Below are 20,812 nucleotides of genomic sequence, written 5' to 3'. Positions count from 1 at the left end.
AGAGCATATAGGGGAGGGGTAGAGGGAGACAGGGACAGAGAGAGAAAGAATCCCAAGCAGGCTCTGCACTGTCAGCGCAGAGCCCCACGTGGGGCTCAAACTCATGAACCATGAGATCATGATCTGAGCCAAAACCAAGAGTCAGACGTTTAACTGACTGAGTCACTCAGGAGCCCCATGAGAGCTTTTTCATTTTCTTGGGCCGAAAACAAAAGTTGGGTGACATGTTCCTTTGGCTAGGCTATTCAGTATTTATATTTTTTTTATTTGGAATTTAATAATTTTTTATATTTATATTTTCCTTAATTTTTTAATTTAATTTCTAAGATCAGTAATCTTATGTAGAATTATTACTATCTAAAATTAAGGAGTGCTACTACTAATATGAATATGCAATCATTAATACTTTCTCTTAAATCATAACACACCCTTATTAAGTTATATGTGGACAGATGTAAGTTCTACCAACAAAATTTGGGGACCACATCACTATTTGATAAAATAGCAATTATGGCTGACAGTATTTTATATAAGATAATTTCAAATAGTTAAAACTAAAATCCAGGGAATAGTACTTATTACATAAAGATGACTTTATTTGTGTGTGTGTGTGTGTGTGTGTGTGTGTGTGTCTAATTTGTATTAGAAGGATATCTTTAATATAAAGATAGATGGGATGGTGTCATTTTTCAGTTCACAAAGAGACAGATATTTTGCAAGATGTTTACTTTTATGAAAAGTTTACACACCATTTCTGAACTATGCATTATTTCAGCATCTTTGGATATTGAAAAGAAAGAAAAATGACTAATGGGACAAATAAAAGAAAGGACAGACTAATGTGCAATAATGAAAGTACTTTGCACACATCTGCAAGTTCTTTTGGAAGAATAGAACAGTAAATATAGTAGAAGACTGGTGGACTGGTGTGCAGTGTAGTAGAAATTAGTATTACCTTTCCACATTTCATAGAAGCGTAAGGTGATTTTAAGATATTTTAAATTTATATATTTCATTACTTTTTATTGACAGTGTGTAGAACAGTTCCCATAGTTAAACTTTCATGTGCTCGTCTCTTCTTGGGCTATAATCATGCAGGTAATTACCACGCTGGGCAAAACAAAAGTGATATTAGAATTTAAGCTAATTGAAGAACAGTTCTTTTGAAATTTTTGGTTAATTAATATATTTTTCTTTGCAAAAATTGTGTTAAAACATAAAAATTATGTTAAAACACTACCTTTTGCCAGTATATAAATGTTTTCAACTGTATAAAAAATGTTCTGATTTTGAAAAGAAGTACTTATTTGTAAAATATCATATTTAACATTCACATATTTAAACCCTTAAAAGTACATTTTCTCAATACTTCATGTGCACAGTAAAATAGAAGGATGATTCTAATTCATCTTTGTAATTAATATAAGGGGTAATCATGGTTTAACTTTCTAATTATAATACTAACATACTATATAACATTTCAAACATATGTTTCTATAAAAAAGGTCTGTGAACAAAATTAACAAATTAACATGTTTTAAAAAATTATTTCTCTGTCTACCTCTTGAAATCCAATGCACTTAATCGGGGATATGAAGGATATATTTGATATTTCTAAGCAATGTTTCTAGACAGTTTAGGTTGTTTCCATTTAAAATGAAATTATTTTACACACAAACTGGAATGAAACAAAATCCTGTTCCTATCAGTTATAGGTGTGGAAAAGAAAAGTTGTGCGTGAATGTACATGTGTGTTAATACATGTAAACATATTTATGAGATGACCCAGTCTGGAATTTGAATTTATACTTTCACTGCCTGCTACCTTCAAGAGCAAAATTGCATGGCTGTTATTTCTTTAAAATATTTGTCTTAAAGAGAGCATGGCAATACTTGCTAAAAACTAGCTGGTGAAATATTTCATAGAATATCTCAACTAATTCCTGTTCATTTTTCAATAAATTATTTCAACCTGCCCATTTTAATATCTAGAACGGGGAAGGCGGTTCCTTTAGCGCTTTGTCAGCGACACAGCACTCACAGTCTCTGACCTACCCAAGGAGTCATAAAACAACACCATGGGGATCTTTGTGCCACCAAAATAAAAATTTTAATATTTATATTTTAATTTCAGGGGTTATGGTAACTACCCTACTGATTTTATACTTTCTATAATAGTATTTGATTGTACTTAAATAAATCAAACTAGGCTGGGTTTCGTGGGTGGATGTTTCAATACAAATTAGCTAAAATGCCTATAGTTATATGGTCACATTGGATCATTGTAAATATTCATGTGACTCCAGTAATTTTTCAGTCACCTTTGATAATATGGTTGTAAGCCCTATTTTTTAAAATGTAGCTATTACTGCCAGAAAGAAAAGTATCTAACTAAAATAGTCATTTTACAAATTTAAGTAGAACAGCCAGGTAATATTCTCAAATAGCCTTCAAGACCTACCTCAAAGTGACTGAAATTTTTTATATTAATTATTTAGAAATATTTGTTATTTTTATAGTTATATGTTGTGTGTCAGTTTAGGTGAAAAATCAAAATACTACTAGTAATTATTGATTTCAGAAAATATTAGTCATGAAACAAGTAAATTTTGAATAACACAAAAATTACTAGGTGATAAGGAACATGAAATTAATTTTTTGAATGGACTCAAGCTAGAACTTTACTACTTTTATCTTTACTAACTTTGCATCATAATCCTGCACTCTTTGTTTTTATATGTTTTAGACCAAAGGTATTCTTAAAGCTACAATAGGTGAAGAATATCCACATTATTTTTATTTTGAAGCTATATAAAAATGTTACCATTGATGTATAGTTATGATACCCTCTTTTTAAAACATACTAATTTCTTAGAAGTTGTACTGCAAAATGCAACAAATCTCAAGGAAAATTCTGTTTAGTAATTTTAAACTGAAAATTGCATTTTCTTTTAAAAATTCTGATTTTACAAGCTAAGTGTATTAAAATGTGATAAAAGTCACTTTAGAAGTTGTGCTATTTCTGTCTTTCATAAATTATGTTTAAATTAATTTTCACTTATTTTACTTTTGCTAGGATAGCAAAGTAATATAATGTATATGCGCAAAACAGAAGTATTATTTATACGTATTTTTTTTAATTACAGGTAAAGATTATAGTTCCCAACAGCACAGCAGGTCTGATAATAGGGAAGGGAGGTGCTACTGTGAAGGCTATAATGGAGCAGTCAGGGGCTTGGGTGCAGCTTTCCCAGAAACCTGATGGGATCAACTTGCAAGAGAGGGTTGTCACTGTGAGTGGAGAACCTGAACAAAACCGAAAAGCTGTTGAACTTATCATCCAGAAGATACAAGAGGATCCACAGAGTGGCAGCTGTCTCAATATCAGTTATGCCAATGTTACAGGTCCAGTGGCAAATTCCAATCCAACCGGATCTCCTTATGCAAACACTGCTGAAGTGTTACCAACCGCTGCAGCAGCCGCAGGGCTATTAGGACATGCTAACCTTGCTGGCGTTGCAGCCTTTCCAGCAGTTTTATCTGGCTTCACAGGCAATGACCTGGTGGCCATCACCTCTGCACTTAATACTTTAGCCAGCTACGGATATAATCTCAACACATTAGGTTTAGGTCTCAGTCAAGCGGCAGCAACAGGGGCCTTGGCTGCAGCAGCTGCCAGTGCCAACCCAGCAGCAGCAGCAGCCAATTTGTTGGCCACCTATGCCAGTGAAGCCTCAGCCAGTGGCAGCACAGCTGGTGGTACGGCGGGGACATTTGCATTAGGTAGCCTGGCTGCTGCTACTGCTGCAACCAATGGATATTTTGGAGCTGCTTCTCCCCTAGCTGCCAGTGCCATTCTAGGAACAGAAAAATCCACAGATGGATCAAAGGATGTAGTTGAAATAGCAGTGCCAGAAAACTTAGTTGGTGCAATACTTGGCAAAGGAGGGAAAACATTAGTGGAATACCAGGAGTTGACTGGTGCAAGGATACAGATCTCCAAAAAAGGAGAATTCGTACCTGGCACAAGGAATCGGAAGGTAACCATTACTGGAACACCAGCTGCAACACAGGCTGCTCAGTATTTAATTACACAAAGGATCACATATGAGCAAGGAGTTCGGGCTGCCAATCCTCAGAAAGTGGGTTGAGTGCCCCGATTGTACATCAGATTGTTTTAACCCCTCCTTTACCCCATTTTCAAGAAGGATGTACTGTACTTTGCAGAAGTGAAGTTTTTCTGTTATTAATATATAATTATGCAAATGAATGCGACTATGTTGACAATGTGTATATGTAAATAATATGTGTTTTACCAGATGTTTCATAGAAAGAATTTTTTCTTGATCTGTTTTGTTCTCTATACTTTGCTTGTGTATATTTGTCAGAGGTGTTTCTAGTGTAAGATTTAAGCCTGCCATTTTACCAGCATTATTGTAGTTTAATGATTGAATGTAGACAGGGATATGCGTATAGTTTTCAGTATTAGTTCTAGATAACACTAAATTAACTACTGTTAGGTTGAGTATGGTGGGTCAGTGACCTAAAATGGAGTGAGGCCAAAGCACTGTCATGTAAGTCTTACTTCCTGCTTAGGGCACAGTGAAGTAGGAAACAATATTTTGAAAATAAGTTTTAAATTTAAAATGATCAAAAAGCAATATAGTTGCATAAAAGCACTGTAAAATATTTAAAAGGTTAAAACTGTGGAAAATTATATTGGTAAGTTTACAGATCAATAAAAGCACCTGTTCTCCATCTGAACTAGACAATGGAAATAATGCTGCATGCTGGCCATGGCCCATTCTTCATCATTTGTAAGTTCAACAAAAGTTCTCACATGGAGTCCCACCTCTTCAGAGGTTTGTACATTTGTTTTTAAGCACTGAATTCACTACTGATCCCATCGCCTGGCCAGTAGAACAGTCATTACTCCATTAACATCCTCACTGTTTAGACACATAACTGTGGTACAGTGTATTGGAAATTTTATAAACAAAAGTGAAAGTGCCAACAAATTATTGATAGCTGATAATGTTTCATTATCTGCAACTGCTTGATAAGTATGTTGCATTTTAAGAGCTTATAATTGTGTATAATTTGTTAACACTAGAAACCTATTAGTATTGTGAATGTAGATTTTACTGTGAAGCTATCTGTGATTTAGCTGTTTGCTCCCATGATGGAGTCTTTGCAGCATGGCGCTAGCAGCCAATGCAGTTTCTAATACTCGGTAATTTGCATGTTTTGTGGAGCATTTTTATGTCACCAACCAGACAGTATTTCCTGCATGCTTATTTAGAAGAGGCAGTTTATCTTGAGAGGTAGTGTGATCTACCTTTGTCAGGCTTTTTGACAGGTCATTTCAAAGTAAGCCTTTGTTCCCAAGACCCAACAACTGTCACCCTCTTCTGTACCTCTCCTGAGTGCCAACTGTCCAGGCCATTTGACACACCATCTGTTAACCTCTGAGTTTGCCCACTCAAGGCCACTCATAGGGGCATCCATCCCCAAGCACCTCCTCATGCTGTGCATGCAGTCTTAAATTCAATGGACAAAAATAAAATGCTGGCTACCTCTGGATCATCTGGCTGAGCAACTGAATTACAAAAGAGAATTACTTCCATCTCAACTTCAACCCATTGATTACGTCCATCCTAGCAAGCTAAATGGCATCCCAGCTGCTCCTTTCTGTGCAACCAATTAAAGAACAATGAGTGTGATGCTCCATGTCTGAATTTCGTCCAGCCTCTCTCTGAACTGTGATCTTTGTCCTCATGAACTTTCCCTTTTGTTCATTGAACTATATGGACTCTTCATTTCATATTGATTTACTGTGCAATTTACTTTTGGACATTGAGAACTTGAAATTATTTCCTGATCCCTTCCCCTTCCACTATTAATAATTCATTTCTGTCAAACTGTAAGAGTAGATTCATTTTTTTTTTTAGTTTTTAACATTGGACTGTTATTTCATTTTAGAGTTCTCTATCTCTAAATATTTATTTAGAGAATGATTTTAAAAGGGAATGATATGCTTGTTTAAATGAAAGAGAAAAGCTGTAGTAAACTGTGTTAATTGGTAATGACTATTTATCGTCGATACTCTGTAGCTGTGTAAGTTTTGACAAATAGTGTATCTCGTGGAATCAGTGGTTAGCATTGCCGCTATTATATTTACTCATTTTATCATTATAAATGTGCTTAGTTCATCATGTAGCATCACTTGTCTCCCGTCTCATTTTTTCCTTGCATGTCACAAGTCTCAGATCATTTATAATACATTAACAGTAAATAATATCTATGTAAATTTCTTTCACCATGCTGTCTCAGAGTCAGCAGTGAACAAAGGCGAAGATTGGGGCCCCACTTAGTTGAAAAAGAGAAAGGAAGTGATCTAGGATGTGTATTAGAAGCATTTCAAATGTTGGGTCTTTAAAATGTTTTGTTCAGTCTTAGCAAATTTTCAACCTTTTATTTCAAAATTCCAGTAGTCCACTGTGGAGCCCATGCATTTCATCTGGAATTAATGTTACTTTGAAGCCAAACCATTTAAACAATTATGTGTATTTTATTAGCTAGTGTTGCTGAAAATGCACTCAGTTCAATTTCAATTGTAAATGGGAATTATAAACTTTTGCTAGTTGGCATGGTTATATGTTAGTTAAAACTGAAAGCTAAATTGAAGATATTTACATTTTAATTTATGGTAACAGATAAGGGTTTGTGTGCATTATGTGTAAATCAGCTTCATGCTGTCTAAAAAGTTATTCTCTGAAATTTATAGACCATGTAGAATTGATTTGTGATGTGATGCTTTAATTTACTGCAAGAAAATTAGTATGGCTTCAAACTGCCACAGGTAGGCATGTAACAATGGCTGTTCAGCTATACTGATCCAAAATGGAGAAAACTGATGATACAAGGGCCAAACATCTTATGAAATGCAACTATTTATAGACTTGTTTTGCTATAGGGAGGCTGGTGAACATGCTGAATACGAATTACCTCAGTTCTGCAGCTTTCTATGTCTTTTTAATGCATTCTGTTTCAGGGTCACTTTCAATCAATATTTCATTTACTTACTGAGATTGAATGGGCGCTCTGAGACACAGTGTGCTGTTTATCATACAGATTGGACACCTCATTCTAGATCCAAGATCTTTTCCTCAACACTGGGAGCTGTCCTTTCAGCACCACAAAATTACTGCTTGAAGTTGCATTGCAGTTTTTATTTTTTTTCCTTTATCACTGGGAGCTTTTCTTTCAGCACCACAACATTGCACCTAGACTTTTTAAACGGCTGCCTTCCTCTTTGCACTGAAGACCAATTTCGTCTGCACTTCCAGTTATTGCTATTACCTGTAGGACTTTCAATCCTACTTCACCTCACCCACCCCACTCCTGAAACAGTTAAATGTATCTATTTCTGTGGAAGTCATTTTCTCATTGAATGATCAGAAACAAAGATAAATTCTAACCTGTAACGGCTCATTTCGACTCATTGCTTACAATAGATCTAAGCTCTTTTTTCTGCTTATTCGACTCCTTCCAGCTTCCCATCACATCTGTAACAAACTTTTAAAATTATATTGCCACACCACCATGCACAGCCTACCTGCACAGTAGAGATAGATTATTCCATCGTATTCAGATGGTTAACAGAGGTTAGCAAGTCCTGTATTATATATTTATATCGCTTTCTAAGAAAGTGCATATTAATGTTTACTTTAAGAATGTGTAAATGGTGCTATCAAGAATCTGATAAATTTTATCCCAGTTTTTTGTGTACCACTTCTAATGTATGAGATTTATTTTTCTATTGGAAAAAAATAAACAGTATGAAAGCATTAAATTGGTAGATTTTAGTAATTTAACAATGAATGGAATCCCTATGTTACAGGCCCTATCTTTCCTTGGAAATTTTAATGGTGGTAATAGGTTTCAACAAAGGTACTGATAATCACATTTTTTTAATCCATTCTTATATTGCATTCTTAATTCACGTGCTGATTCCTCACTGAGTCCTTAAGTAAATTTTACTTACTGTAAGTCTTCTCCAAGAAGGGAATTTTTGCTTTCCAAGGCAGCAATTGAAAGAAATGAAAATATAATTTAATACTATTTACATCACAGACACGATTTGAGACCAGTTACTCTGTTAGTAGGAGAAATTCATCACTCATTAAATACAGGGCAAGCATGGCTATCCATAATAATTTTGGGTGCAATGCAGTCTTAGAAATTTAATGTACACACTTTATTTAAATGATGCAAACAGCCATATGAAATTGCACATGATTAGAAAGCAGAATGAACTCATTTTGCCTCCTGCTTGGTTTCTCATAAACATGAATACATAATATTGTTATGCACTGTTGTTCATAGATGTCTTATTACATAAAGGGTAAGTATCATATTACTTTAACAGATTATTTTTGGAATTCTGCATGTTATTTTTTGTTTCATCAGATATGTGCCCCAATAAAATAACATTTTTTTCCAAAAAAAATGAAAGTATTAGAAAACTTGTCATGTTAATTTTGAAAAAAATGAAGTGTAGTACATATTACTAGATATCATTCCACTGGTCTATATATTAAAAAAAAACTGTTCTTGAAAATTGAAGCATTACCTTGTGTAATTAATAAAGTAATCAAATCAGATTTGTAAATAAAATATTGTTTAAATCTAAAGTATTCAATATTTTGATTAGATTATTTTTTTAAGGAAAAATATTTAACGTGTATGTGCCGAATTTTTTTTTAAATAGTTTTTTATAATTGCAATGGAAGGGCAATTGTCTCATTACAAGTGGTACAGAAGCCAATACTTGGGTTACCATAGATATATAAACAAGTAAAAACTGTGGAACAAGTTTTAAGCTCATTTTGGAAAAAAAAACAGTTCTGTAGAAATGCATATTTGTATTTGTTTCTCTAATAAATCTGCAAATAGCTTTAAACACAAATTAGTTTTAATTATTTAAATTATGAGTTCTTTTAAGTAATTTAACATCTGTTTTGCCTTACATTTGTGAAAACATTGTTTCATGGAAATTAATAGAGGCTTACTGTGAAAATCAAGGTAGGTCTGCATTTATTTGAAAAGGCCAGGTATTTAGCATTCAAGTATGTTTACCTCCATGAAATAATTAAAGAATTTTTACAAAAAAACTACACTTCTCTACCCCTCCCCAATCACATCAGTTTGGCCACTGCCCCAAACAATTAAAGGCCAATTTGTATCAGCTTTAATTCAGTATCAAAGAAAAGCGCAAAAAAATAAGTGAAATCACACTTTCAAATGGTTGATAATAAAAAGATTATTTGATATAGATAACTGACTTCTTTATATATAGCAATGAAGAAATTTTGCCTCTTCTGAACCACAGTGCCTCAATCTTCTTTAATGTGATTGACACATTATGATTGAAATTGTTGTATAAAATATATATATTTCCCTTGAATTGTGACCTTATAATAATTTATGTTGAAAATGTTTTAGGGTAAAATAGTCTCTATTTCTGTTACTAAATAATGTACAGTCCCCATTTAATAGAAACTGCCTTGTAGATGAAAAATATACTAAGTACACACACACACACACACACACACACACACACATATATATTTTTTAATTGTCCTTCTGCTAGAGCAGAAATGCTAAGCTTTTGATTAAGGACTCAACTGAGTATTCCAATCCTATTGAACTACAAAGAGCATTCAAATTATAATGAAGTCTTTGACTTTACCAATCTGATTTTATTAGGAAAATGTTTTGGGAGATCTGGCTTACAAAAACTTAAAGCATTTTCTAAGATATTCATTGGCTTAAACAATTTTATAGCTTTTGATCAATAACAAAAATAGTGTTTCTGCCAATATTAAGATGGTGAGTAATTATCTTATTTTTTTCTTGAAAGGAATTATTGTAACCTAAATTTCAAACTATGACTTCTCAAAATTTCCACACTTTTAATGTAATATCATTTTTAAAAAATATTAATATATATCAAGTCTTTAGTAGATAAAAAGTAATGTATTAATAATATTTTGATATATTTACCAAAACATCTTGGATAGATTTTATTATTTTAGGTTATTTACATATTTTACATTGCCTATATTAGGATATAAATGCTGCAAATGGCTCGGTTTATGGGAAGACCATATACTTGTAGTGAGACCAATCCATGCTGAAATTGTATTGTAAAATAAACCATTACTTTTGGATTTAAAGCATAGGCAAGAATCTAATTATAATTTTAAAAAATCTTAGCAGGGTACAAATTAACATCTCATTTTAAAACAGAAAAGAAAACAATTTTGAATCTAATAAATTGAAGCCTAGTCATATTTTCTAAAAATATCTTAGGATAAAAAGTAATAACCTTCCCCAGTCAATTCTGTACAGAATTTTTGTGGGGTTCAAGTCCTTAGTAAAAAGTATTAATAAATTCACCACTTAGGTAACACAACCCTTACAAGTATTTAACATTTGTATCTTAACATCAAGATTGTATGTAGTGGTTTTCTTGCGGGGTGGCGGGGGAATGTTTATGAACAATCAAATAGAGGATAGAGGCAATTATCAGGACTATTTGCATTCAAGTTACTTGTTCTATAAAAAACTATTTGGAAAGCTAAATTCTCAATTAGTTTCAATGAGATTTTCCCATTGCTTTGCCAGTAGAGAAAAAACCTTTGTGGTTGAACTTCCTCTGAAGTTTGACTTCATAAATTCTAGAAAATGTTACTTCTATATACACTACAAAGGCTTAATCTAAATTAGAGAACTTTATAAAATTCATTTGTATATTCAGACTCATGAAACATTTTACACATTCTAGCAGATAGCAAAATACAACTATTGTTCATTGTCTTAAGAACACACTTACAATTTCAAAGCTTTAAATAATCACTGTAGTTATTTCTGAACATAAGAATTCAGTGAAAATTTAATACCTTTTCTTAGGACTTTTTAAAAAAAGTTTTCTTGTAGTCTGTCCTATTTAGGAACTGGTTCATTTAAGATTAGTTAATTGAATAGCTTTAAAAACTATACTTATCATTTATTTCGCATCTGGATTTAATTTTATGCATTAACTTTTACTGGTTAGAATAGTTTTCTCTAGATATTAAAGATAATTAAAAGTTGGATAGGTGATTATAATGATACCCTTTTTTTTAACTTTCTGGAAAGAATAATGGGTACTGATGGATCCAGTCATCATCAGCATGCTAAAATAAATATCTTCTACACAGCCATTGAATCTGTTAGGTATTAGTTTTCTTGTGGATTTTTTCATTGTGAACGAAGTCAGGTATTCTAAATACATAGCTCAGACAAAAATAGGGGGAAATAGTGAAAGAAGGCAAAGCACTGGAGAACCAGTCTTTTGAAGAGTGGCAGAATAATCAAATCAGAGACCTGAGCCAACCAAGGACACCTCATTCTGAAGCCTTGACATTGCTGCGGCATACAGAGGTTGATGACAATATAAGATCATCTCTGTTGTGCATTTTCACATTTTGTGGGCTTGTTATATCTTTGGTATTATTTTCAAATTAATACTATATTGATAGGTTCCCTATAAGTGAAAAGCAAAAATAAACACTAATTAAATTACCAATGAAGTGGCATGTGAAATGTAATGATATTGAAAAAACATGTTATTATATTGGTAGTACTGCCCCTATATCTTTATTATATCAAATATTTACAGATTCACACCCACTTTTTGATTATTTTCTTTATTTTTTCATTCATACTTGCATCCTGTTTTATCCTGACATGAAGAAATCATGGAGAAGAAGTACCTACACCAATTTTTAAACTTTAAGCACAGTATTATATTCAAGAGCACAAAGTTGATAATAAAAAATACAGATACAAAATCCCCATTTTTCTGAATAGTAAGTTATAATTCTCAATTGTGATTATATATTCTCTGCATATACTGTATATATACTGATTGTGATTTTGAATTGAGAGTACATTATTTTCACTAACAATATGAATGCCATCACTTGTCTGTGGTAAAATAGTAAGACTGGTGTAATTAATTAGCTTATCATGCCTCCATATCATTTCAAATGTTTAAGAAAAAGAAAGTTACAGTTAAAACATTTATTCATTATGGTATTTTCCTTATTAACACAAGCTCTATTGCCATTAATGATTAAGTATATTTAAAAGGTTGAGCTTCTAAAATTAAATACAAAGGTATCTACATTTTTTCTCTCAAATATTATTAGAAGTATTTTAATAAATGATTTCCCAGTATGTGGTGAGATTATAATAACTGATGTTTATATTATCTTCTGTAATATACATAATATACTTTTATTCTTTAATTCTCACAATATTGGAAGGTATAGGTATTAATTTTATCCCTGTATCCTAGAAAATGGAAGAATATAAACTGTTGAGTCTCGCTCCACTAAGCTAAAATTAGTAAATTGAGGATTTATCCCATTATACTGAGAACATAAAGATTTCAAATTTATAAATTAAAATTATAAAGAAAGTTTATTAGAATATATTAAATAGTAAGTGACTTTAACACAAGTTGTGTTTTGTTTCCAAAATGTTTAAATAGTTTGAAACTCAGAACCATAACTTTAATATAAAGCAAAACACACTAGTAAGGATGTTTCCATTTACATTGTATTTTTAGGGCTGTCACAGCACATGTTGCCTCTTTGGGATACTTTGAAAAGTGGAGAAATAAAGCCATAAGTTTTTGAGAACTAAAGCATTTTTATGGGAATAACACACTTAAGCAGTTGGAATGACATGGCAGAGATATATGGAATTACTTGGGATAGATGTGTATCTCTTTATCTGTCCAATGCATGATTACTTTTGTGGGCCTAGAGAAAATTCATATTATTTCATTTTGAGTGCTCACAAGATGCGATTTACTACAGGTTCAAAGCTATTTCTAAGTGCTATTGTTGGTCAGCTTTGTTCTTAGAAGTTAAAAAAGTTTTCTCACTTGGTGTATTTTTCAATTAAAAGATACAAGTTTTTTCAAACTATTGAAGAATGCACATGATATGCACATGCAAATGCAAATGATGCAAAGTCTAAAAATATTGACATGGGTAGTTTATCTTGTAAACCTGTGGGGAAGAAAGTAAATTAATAGTGTATATTCAGAATGTGTTTAAAATTTATTTAGAAAGTGTACATTTTAAAACCAAAAGAAAATTAATTCACATTAATATTAACTTGAATAAATAGTACCTATCTGGAAAAATAAATGACCTCATATGGAATTTATATCTCAATTTCTTTCAAGATTCATGAGAGTACTAATACTTTGTTTCTTGACAGTTCTGTTGGTGATCTAAATTTTCAAGTATTTATTTATAAGAAACATTTTGTCATATTTTTAAAATTTATTATACTAAATTTATTTATTGTACTAAATTATAAAGATTATTGTTTAAAAATAATTATTAATATGTTCTTATAAATAAAAAGTTATGTGTTATAAAAAATTTAGAAATGACATTTATGAGTAAGATCTAAAGGAAATTTTTAAAAATTCTGCAATAATAATTCTCAGTCTGTCACTTGTTGTCCTTTATCTTTCTGAGATGCAGGAAAGTTAAAAATATATGGCAATATCCATATCTGGTATAACTTATCATTAATAGTTTATCATTTTTTTCCAGTCTTCTCGACAGTCAAATGCATTCTTTATATACTTCATCTTTCCTTATTTATCAAAACAGTTGTGAGAATCCAATTAACTCTGTCATAGCCAACTTGATCATCACATTTAACAAATCCAGAGATACTTATTTCTTTGTAGGATAATTGCAACACTTAAAATTCTAAGTCCTAGAAATGCTGAACTATTTTAAAAGGATTATTTTGATATCACATTCCTTATACCAAGTGGGTTTTTTTTTTTAATTTCTAAAAATTAGAATTAATGTTTCCTAACTTTTTCATCAAATGGTGCTGTTTTCCTGTTAGGAAGTAACCTTTATATATTCACTATTAATAATATATTTATTTTCTTAGGTCTTCAGGAAAAGCAAAAGTATATAATCACTGAAAATGCTTCTTATAAACATTCTGTTTGCCTTACACTTTAGAGTGATAACCAAAATTTTAGGATTAGTGTGGCCATTCAGTCATAGGATAATTATTCTGTTCTCTCAAAATAATAATTATCAATCAATAGCATGTCCTACTAGGAAAATTACAACTATTTAAATCTCAAAACAATTATTGCCTGCACCTTGCTCTCCAAAATGAAAAGACACATAAATCATTTTATTAGATCCTCCAATTTTTATTCTTCCCTAAAGCAGAATCTAGGCTGTAGGCAAAAAGTATAGTTTGTGTATCCTAATATGGATTGAAATCCCTTCTCCAGAATAAATGATATCTAAAATGAAACATGGTTAAGAATTTAAGAATTATAGATATGATTCTATAATCTCAAAATAAAAGCAATAAATGTCAGGGGTGCCTGGGTGGCCCAGTTAAGCTTCCGACTTCAGCCCAGGTCATGACCTCATGGTTCGTGGGTTAGAACCCCTGTCTGGTTCTGTGCCGACAGCTCAGAGCCTAAAGCCTGTTCAGATTCTGTGTCTCCCTCTCTCTCTGCCTCTTCCCCACTTGTGTTCTCTCTCTCTCTCTCTCAAAAATAAATAAACCTTTGGGAAAAAGACAAAAAGCAGTAGATATCAGTGTGCTTATTTTCATTATTAGGAAAAATGTTTGTGACTCTTAAGAAGTTAAGTTTTATTATCAGAAGTTTTAACTAAAGAACATCAACTAGACAATATAAATCCAAACAATGCATGATACAGAGGAAAAGGGCCTTAGAGTAGACAAATAGAGATTTAAATCTTAGTTTCACTTCTGCTCTTACTGAACATTTTGTAGATGTTGATATCATATGTACAACATGGAGATCACAATTACCTCAGGATATAAAAGTTAAATGCGATGTTTGTTTTAAATACCTAACTCTCAGTATGTAAATTAAACCTCAAGGAGACGAGATTTTCAATAAATATCAATTGCCTCTAAAAATAAAGGGAAATCAAAGGCTAGTAAATTTTGTGAATACACTTTATAAAATACATGAACATGAAGGAACCTAAGATAAAGACCTAAATTTGAAAACTTAGATCAAATGCCTACATACAATACAAACAAAAAGAGACATTAAATATTTTCTCATACCCATTTATTTGTCACCCTTCCATCTGGGTGATCCTATAAAGGTATTACAACAGATTTTTATTAAATTATTAAAAGAAATACTTATATTGACAAACAGCTACAATTTCCTAAATTAATCAGAGTAGAAAAAATGATTATATAAAGATGTGAATTTTTAATCTTGGCTTATTAATGAAGTAAAATTAGAATTCTAATTACAGGTACAGGAGAATGTTTATGAACACTTAAGGAAAATACTTTTTAAATTATTTTTCTTTGCCCATAAACTTCAATGAGTAAATGAGAGAAAATGAACTCTTACAATATTCTAAAAGTTTATTACAGAAAAACTTACAATGGATAAAAAGACCTGATGAAATTAAATGAACACTGGCAATTAATGACTTTATTTGAGATAGTAGTTCATTGAACTGACAACTTTATCAGATTAAGTCTTATTTCATTTAAATCTTTCATAAACTTGTCTAAAATACTGCTGCTTTATCACATAAATAAAAGAACAAGTAATGAAGAATTAGAAGCTCATCAATAATTATACTATGTTGAACATTAACAAAATCTGACTAACATCTCAGCAAGTTTTTGTGTGTTTAGTGCTTAGTGTTTTACATTTCAAATAAATAATTTCCCTGTAAATTATTTTTAAATTTATTATTGTTTTGTATTTATAAAAGTTAACACATAATAAAAAAAAAAACACCACAGACCTTTATATTTAAAAGATTTAGTGCAAATGCATTATTTAAAGTAAAAAGAAATTTCATTTGGAAAACTGTTAAGGTAATAAGTATCTACTTCTAAGAAAGAATTCTTAAAAGCTAATCAAAGAATTCTGAGGTATGCCTCTCTTCCTTAGTTGAAGAATTGTAAGAAAGCAAATAAAAATCATGGTATTAAAAGATTGTAAATGGTCAAAGGTAAGTTATACAATAAGGAAAATGAGAGGAATTTTTGTCAGTCTTTGTGGGGTATATTTTGTGAAATAATTTTATCCATACTGCATTCCACAGAGTGTATTTACTCTTTAAATAGACAATTTAAGGTCTTAATAAGTCAGCAGATTCCCACACTTTTACAACAAGATTATAACTTACCCTAAAGTTAACAAAGTGCTTTGACATTGCATCAATTTCATTTTTTTTCTTTAAAATAACTCCTTGAAAATGGCAGAACCAGTATCAAATTTAATATTCTTTCCTTAAGCTATGAAAATGATTTACCCAATTTCAATAATGGGGAGAATTGCACAGCAGACATAACTGTTTATTCTTTGTGAGTATTTTAACATACACTACGTATTCAAAGGTAGCTCTTGGGCAGTTAAAAATCCCTATTAGAATTTAAAAGTTCTGGTCAGGTTTCCACACCAGTGTAAAACCAGAAAGTGAAGGGTAATTTGAACAATCCCACAGGGAAAATATGGCACTTCAATTAGTATTAAGTGAGCTTATAAATCCTCAAAATACCCGTCATTTCAGTCATAGCTACTGGTTGTGGGATATTTAAAACTCTAATGAAAAAAATATTTTTAAAACACTCATTACCCCATCTAATTTGAACAATCAATACCTTTGCTGAAATTGGCTCTTAAGTTTAGTTTCCAAATTTGGGTAAGAAGTAATCATCATTATGCATATGATTTGGTATACAGGCAAAGATTTAAAACATGGTTCAATGTTTGTTTGTTTGTTTGTTTCTGCTAAAATGTGTTTAGTTTATTACAGACATAATATGTTACTAGTTTGGTAGAAATCTGATTACCAAATTTATATGATCTAAAGATGTTTTTGAAAAGCATCCAAAATGGAAACTCAAGGACACAAAATTGCTTTTCCACTCTGGACAAGAGTTATTCACTGTAAAGCATGTATCAAACACTATATAGAGGTTAGCCAAAATGATACTCAGCATAACATAGTACATAAGAGCCTAGCTCTCCAGGGTAGAAGGAAAGTCTATTTGCTGTCATTAAAATGTTTCCTAAGACCCAATTGTAATTGGAAAAGAAACAAACATTAGGAACATGAGGAAGGGAGAAAACATATCTACAAACATAAACAAGGCATTGTTAATAACTCTTGACATTTGAAAACAACAAGATTTTTATAAGCAGTTTTTTATTCTCATTAAATTGAAATATTGGCAAGTAATCTCAGAGAATTTTACTTGCTATGATCTTTAAAGCATTAAATTGAATATTATGATAAATATTCAAAGTGCACTGTTTTTCAAACGGTAAGAAAAGGTCTCTGAATAAAAATAAGTCTATGGGTATATAGTTAATGGGGAAAAAAGGAAATGAGTTATTCTCAAATTAAACTATGAAGCCTAGTTTATTTAAGCTTATTACTATTTCTGGTGTGTAATAAGCAACAGTAATCATCTTAAGAATTTTTGGTGGGTGATTATATTCATTAAGAAGATAGAAAAAGAAAATGAATATTCTATAATCTAGATATATAAAAATCACTTTAAAATTATTTCCTAATGGCATGAATGTAATATAGTGACCATCTCTTATTATCATTGCCAACAAAGATAGTTCTGAAACATAATGTAGTTTCAAAAGTAATTTATATAACAATATGGAATTCTAAACAGTCTACAATAAGTGCAGTAAAAACGAATTACAGATAGTGACCCTGAGTAAAGGATTATCATATACCAAATATTTTTAAGAGCTAAATCTAAAGGGAAAACATATTTTTTAACTCAGTGAAATTTCAACCATGCTTTTAAAAGGAGGAGGTGATTTTGAAGGAATTGCTTTATTTGTGATTCAGAACACTTTTCCGTCTCAGTCTTTGGGTATTCAAGCTGGAAATTCTCAATGTAAAGTTTAGAAACACTCTTTGATTCATGAAAAATACATTTTTTACTTCTGAGGCTTAAGAGGATAACAGCATTTCAATCCAAAGACCTATGTTTACTGAACTAATTAGGAATTTTTTTTAATTTTCATTTATTAAATATATTAAAATTATATGTCAAGTTGGTTACTACATAATATAAGAAAACATATTTTATTATGTTAATAAAACAGAAAAGCCATACCATAGAAATGTACATGAAAAGAATGATCCAACTTTATTTTTCTTGCTGTCAGTTTTCTCTGACTTCTCTGTGTGAAAAATGATGTGAACATTCACTAGGGAAAATTGCATATACAATATGAACAATATGAACAATATGAAGTATGGGCCTGGCATATTGAGAGAAACAGCCACTCCACACCATGGGCGAGAAGACCTGAAGATGATCTTCTGGATACATACAACAAAGCTGAAGATAACAATGCTACTTTGCATTTGCATTTTACCCCACAGAGTGCCACTATCTCATTATACTCCTTTAAAGTAGCAGAATTCATTTAAATTCAACAATACGAAAATTTAAAACATATATCCCACATTGTAGATTTTCTAAAGTATCAAACAAAAAAATTCTACTTTCAAAATCTATCCCCTAAGTTGGATTCCTTCAAATGTACGTACTGCTATTAATTTTACACTGGTTTTAGAAAAACCTTTATAGGAAAACCTTCAAACAAGAAACGAATGAAATTTTCTTTTGTTTATAATATGGCTTGACTTGAGTAATATTGAACTTAAAATATCAGAGGGACAAAATTAACATTTAGGGATGCTTTGCCTCTTGTCTTAGTATAAAGATCAAAGAAAGTATCTGAAAAATAAACATAAATAATCCCATATTGCACACCCTTCCCCCTGACATTTAAGCCTAGAATGGGTTGTATACTGATGAAATTGAAGGGGTAATAGGTAAGCTTGTTTACTTCTATCATTCCAAAATTTTGAACAAAGAATATTTTTCTTGACCTCTTCACAAATTTCATTTCTAAATTGATAAAGTTATTTCAGGTTCTACATATTTGGAATTTTTGTGTCCTGGCTTTCGGCATAACCAAGAAAGATAATAATAAAAGCTAAGAGAAAACTGATTTTACCACTTTTATCTTTTATAAAATGTCATAAATTTTATTTTGTTCGACTTTGAAATAAAAAGTAAAAACAAAAATTACTTTGTATACATTCTTAATGTGAATATCTACTAATTTAAAAAACACTGATTCCTATAAATACCCTTACATTGTAGTGTACAGTATCACTCAAGAATAATTTTCTTTGTATTTCTCTTAAAGACAAAAAAAAGCTAATTTTAAATATAAATATATTTACCTAAAGTTCTGACAACATGTATGCTGAATACCTGACAATTAAGGCCAAATCTATGAGCGTCCATTAACTTTTAGTGTGCATGAAGAATATGACACATTATTCAGCAACATTGGCAATAATAATATTTAAATGTGCAATGTGTTAATATTTTAACCTGTTTGGTACCTACTTAGATTAGCAGCTCTCAAAAATAATCCCGAATCTGAGAAGGTAAGTTAAAGTGTGCTTGGATTACACTCTTTATGTCCTAAACCATTGTTCATTACAGAGGCCTGACTTTCAAGCAATATCCACCATTGACATAATAAAATTTTAAAAGGCCAATTGATGTTATATGTTCCACATAGCTCAATTGAGAAATTAAGACGTAGAAAGTGGGAAACGGGCTGTGTAGCACCCACTGTACAATCTTTTAGTATATCTCTTTAAGACTTTTTCCTTTTTGCATTAAACAAGCTCACAGTTGGGGGCATTGCAGCTGACTCAGAGACATATGATTGGTTGAAACCAGGCTCTACCCTTTTTTTCCTACTTTGGTCTTAAATGTTTTTCTTGCTGAATGATATGGTAAAGCATGGTAGGATAAAGTTTCCTGGTTAAATTTAAAGCAACTGACTGCTAATCAAATTTATACTTAAAAGCTTTCTACAAGCTCTTATTTTGGGGGAGGAGACACTGGAGTTGGCTTATTGCTAGTAGCTTGTAAAATGACTATATAAAATTAAATAATGCCATAAAATACAAAAGTGCCCTGTGTAGACATGGCTCAAAGTCCACATTATGCCCAAACACACATGGTGGCTCTCTTCCTAAGCATGCAGATGATCAAATCTCTTATAAAATTATGTGAATATAATTGTGATATTCATGTTCATATATTTCTCAACAACATCATCATTCTTTAGATGTGAAAATAAACATGAGAAATGACTGAGTCAAACACTGCTTGATGGCAGCATCAAACCAACACACATCTACGATGGTAAGTTTTTACACTAATGTTATTAAAACACACGGGTCATCAAAGCCCAACACTGAAAATCTCCTTTTAGGACCAGACCACACAATTATGATTCTATAAATTATGTAGGCAGCCACATTCAGATTCACAAAAAATCAACCCTAAGGAAACATAAAATCACCTACACCCATGTATTATTCCCTAAGCTACCTTCAAGCCACAATCCAACATAACAATTAAGTATCAAGTTGAAATCCTCATACCAAATAAAAATGAACATATATTTAGTTCGTGAAACAAGGACCTACATATTTTTTATATTAAATACTATCTTCCAACTTTGAAAAAAACTTGGGATTCAAGAAATATCCCTTAGTTCCCCGAAAAGGAACCTGAGAAATTTCAGGAAAATAAGAAGTTGCATTTTAAAAGT

General features: G+C 31.4%; 1 protein-coding gene across 6 annotated transcripts in view; it reads left to right on the top strand.

Moving 5' to 3' along the window:
- Positions 1 to 6,222, top strand: part of NOVA1 (NOVA alternative splicing regulator 1) — a 150,312-nt gene extending 144,090 nt beyond the window's left edge. For all 6 annotated transcript variants that reach the window (XM_019429254.2, XM_019429253.2, XM_053889313.1 and 3 more), the window contains one exon: positions 3,147 to 6,222. In XM_019429254.2, the coding sequence (XP_019284799.1) occupies positions 3,147 to 4,151 (1,005 nt within the window). In that variant the 3' untranslated portion in view covers positions 4,152 to 6,222. The remainder of the gene's footprint in view (positions 1 to 3,146) is intronic.
- The last annotated feature ends 14,590 nt before the right edge of the window (positions 6,223 to 20,812 follow it).

This window comes from Panthera pardus, unplaced genomic scaffold (genome assembly GCF_024362965.1).
Source record: "Panthera pardus isolate Hobbes unplaced genomic scaffold, ASM2436296v1 HiC_scaffold_24, whole genome shotgun sequence".
Taxonomy (NCBI): domain Eukaryota; kingdom Metazoa; phylum Chordata; class Mammalia; order Carnivora; family Felidae; genus Panthera; species Panthera pardus.
This window is presented reverse-complemented; position numbering and strand designations above follow the sequence as displayed.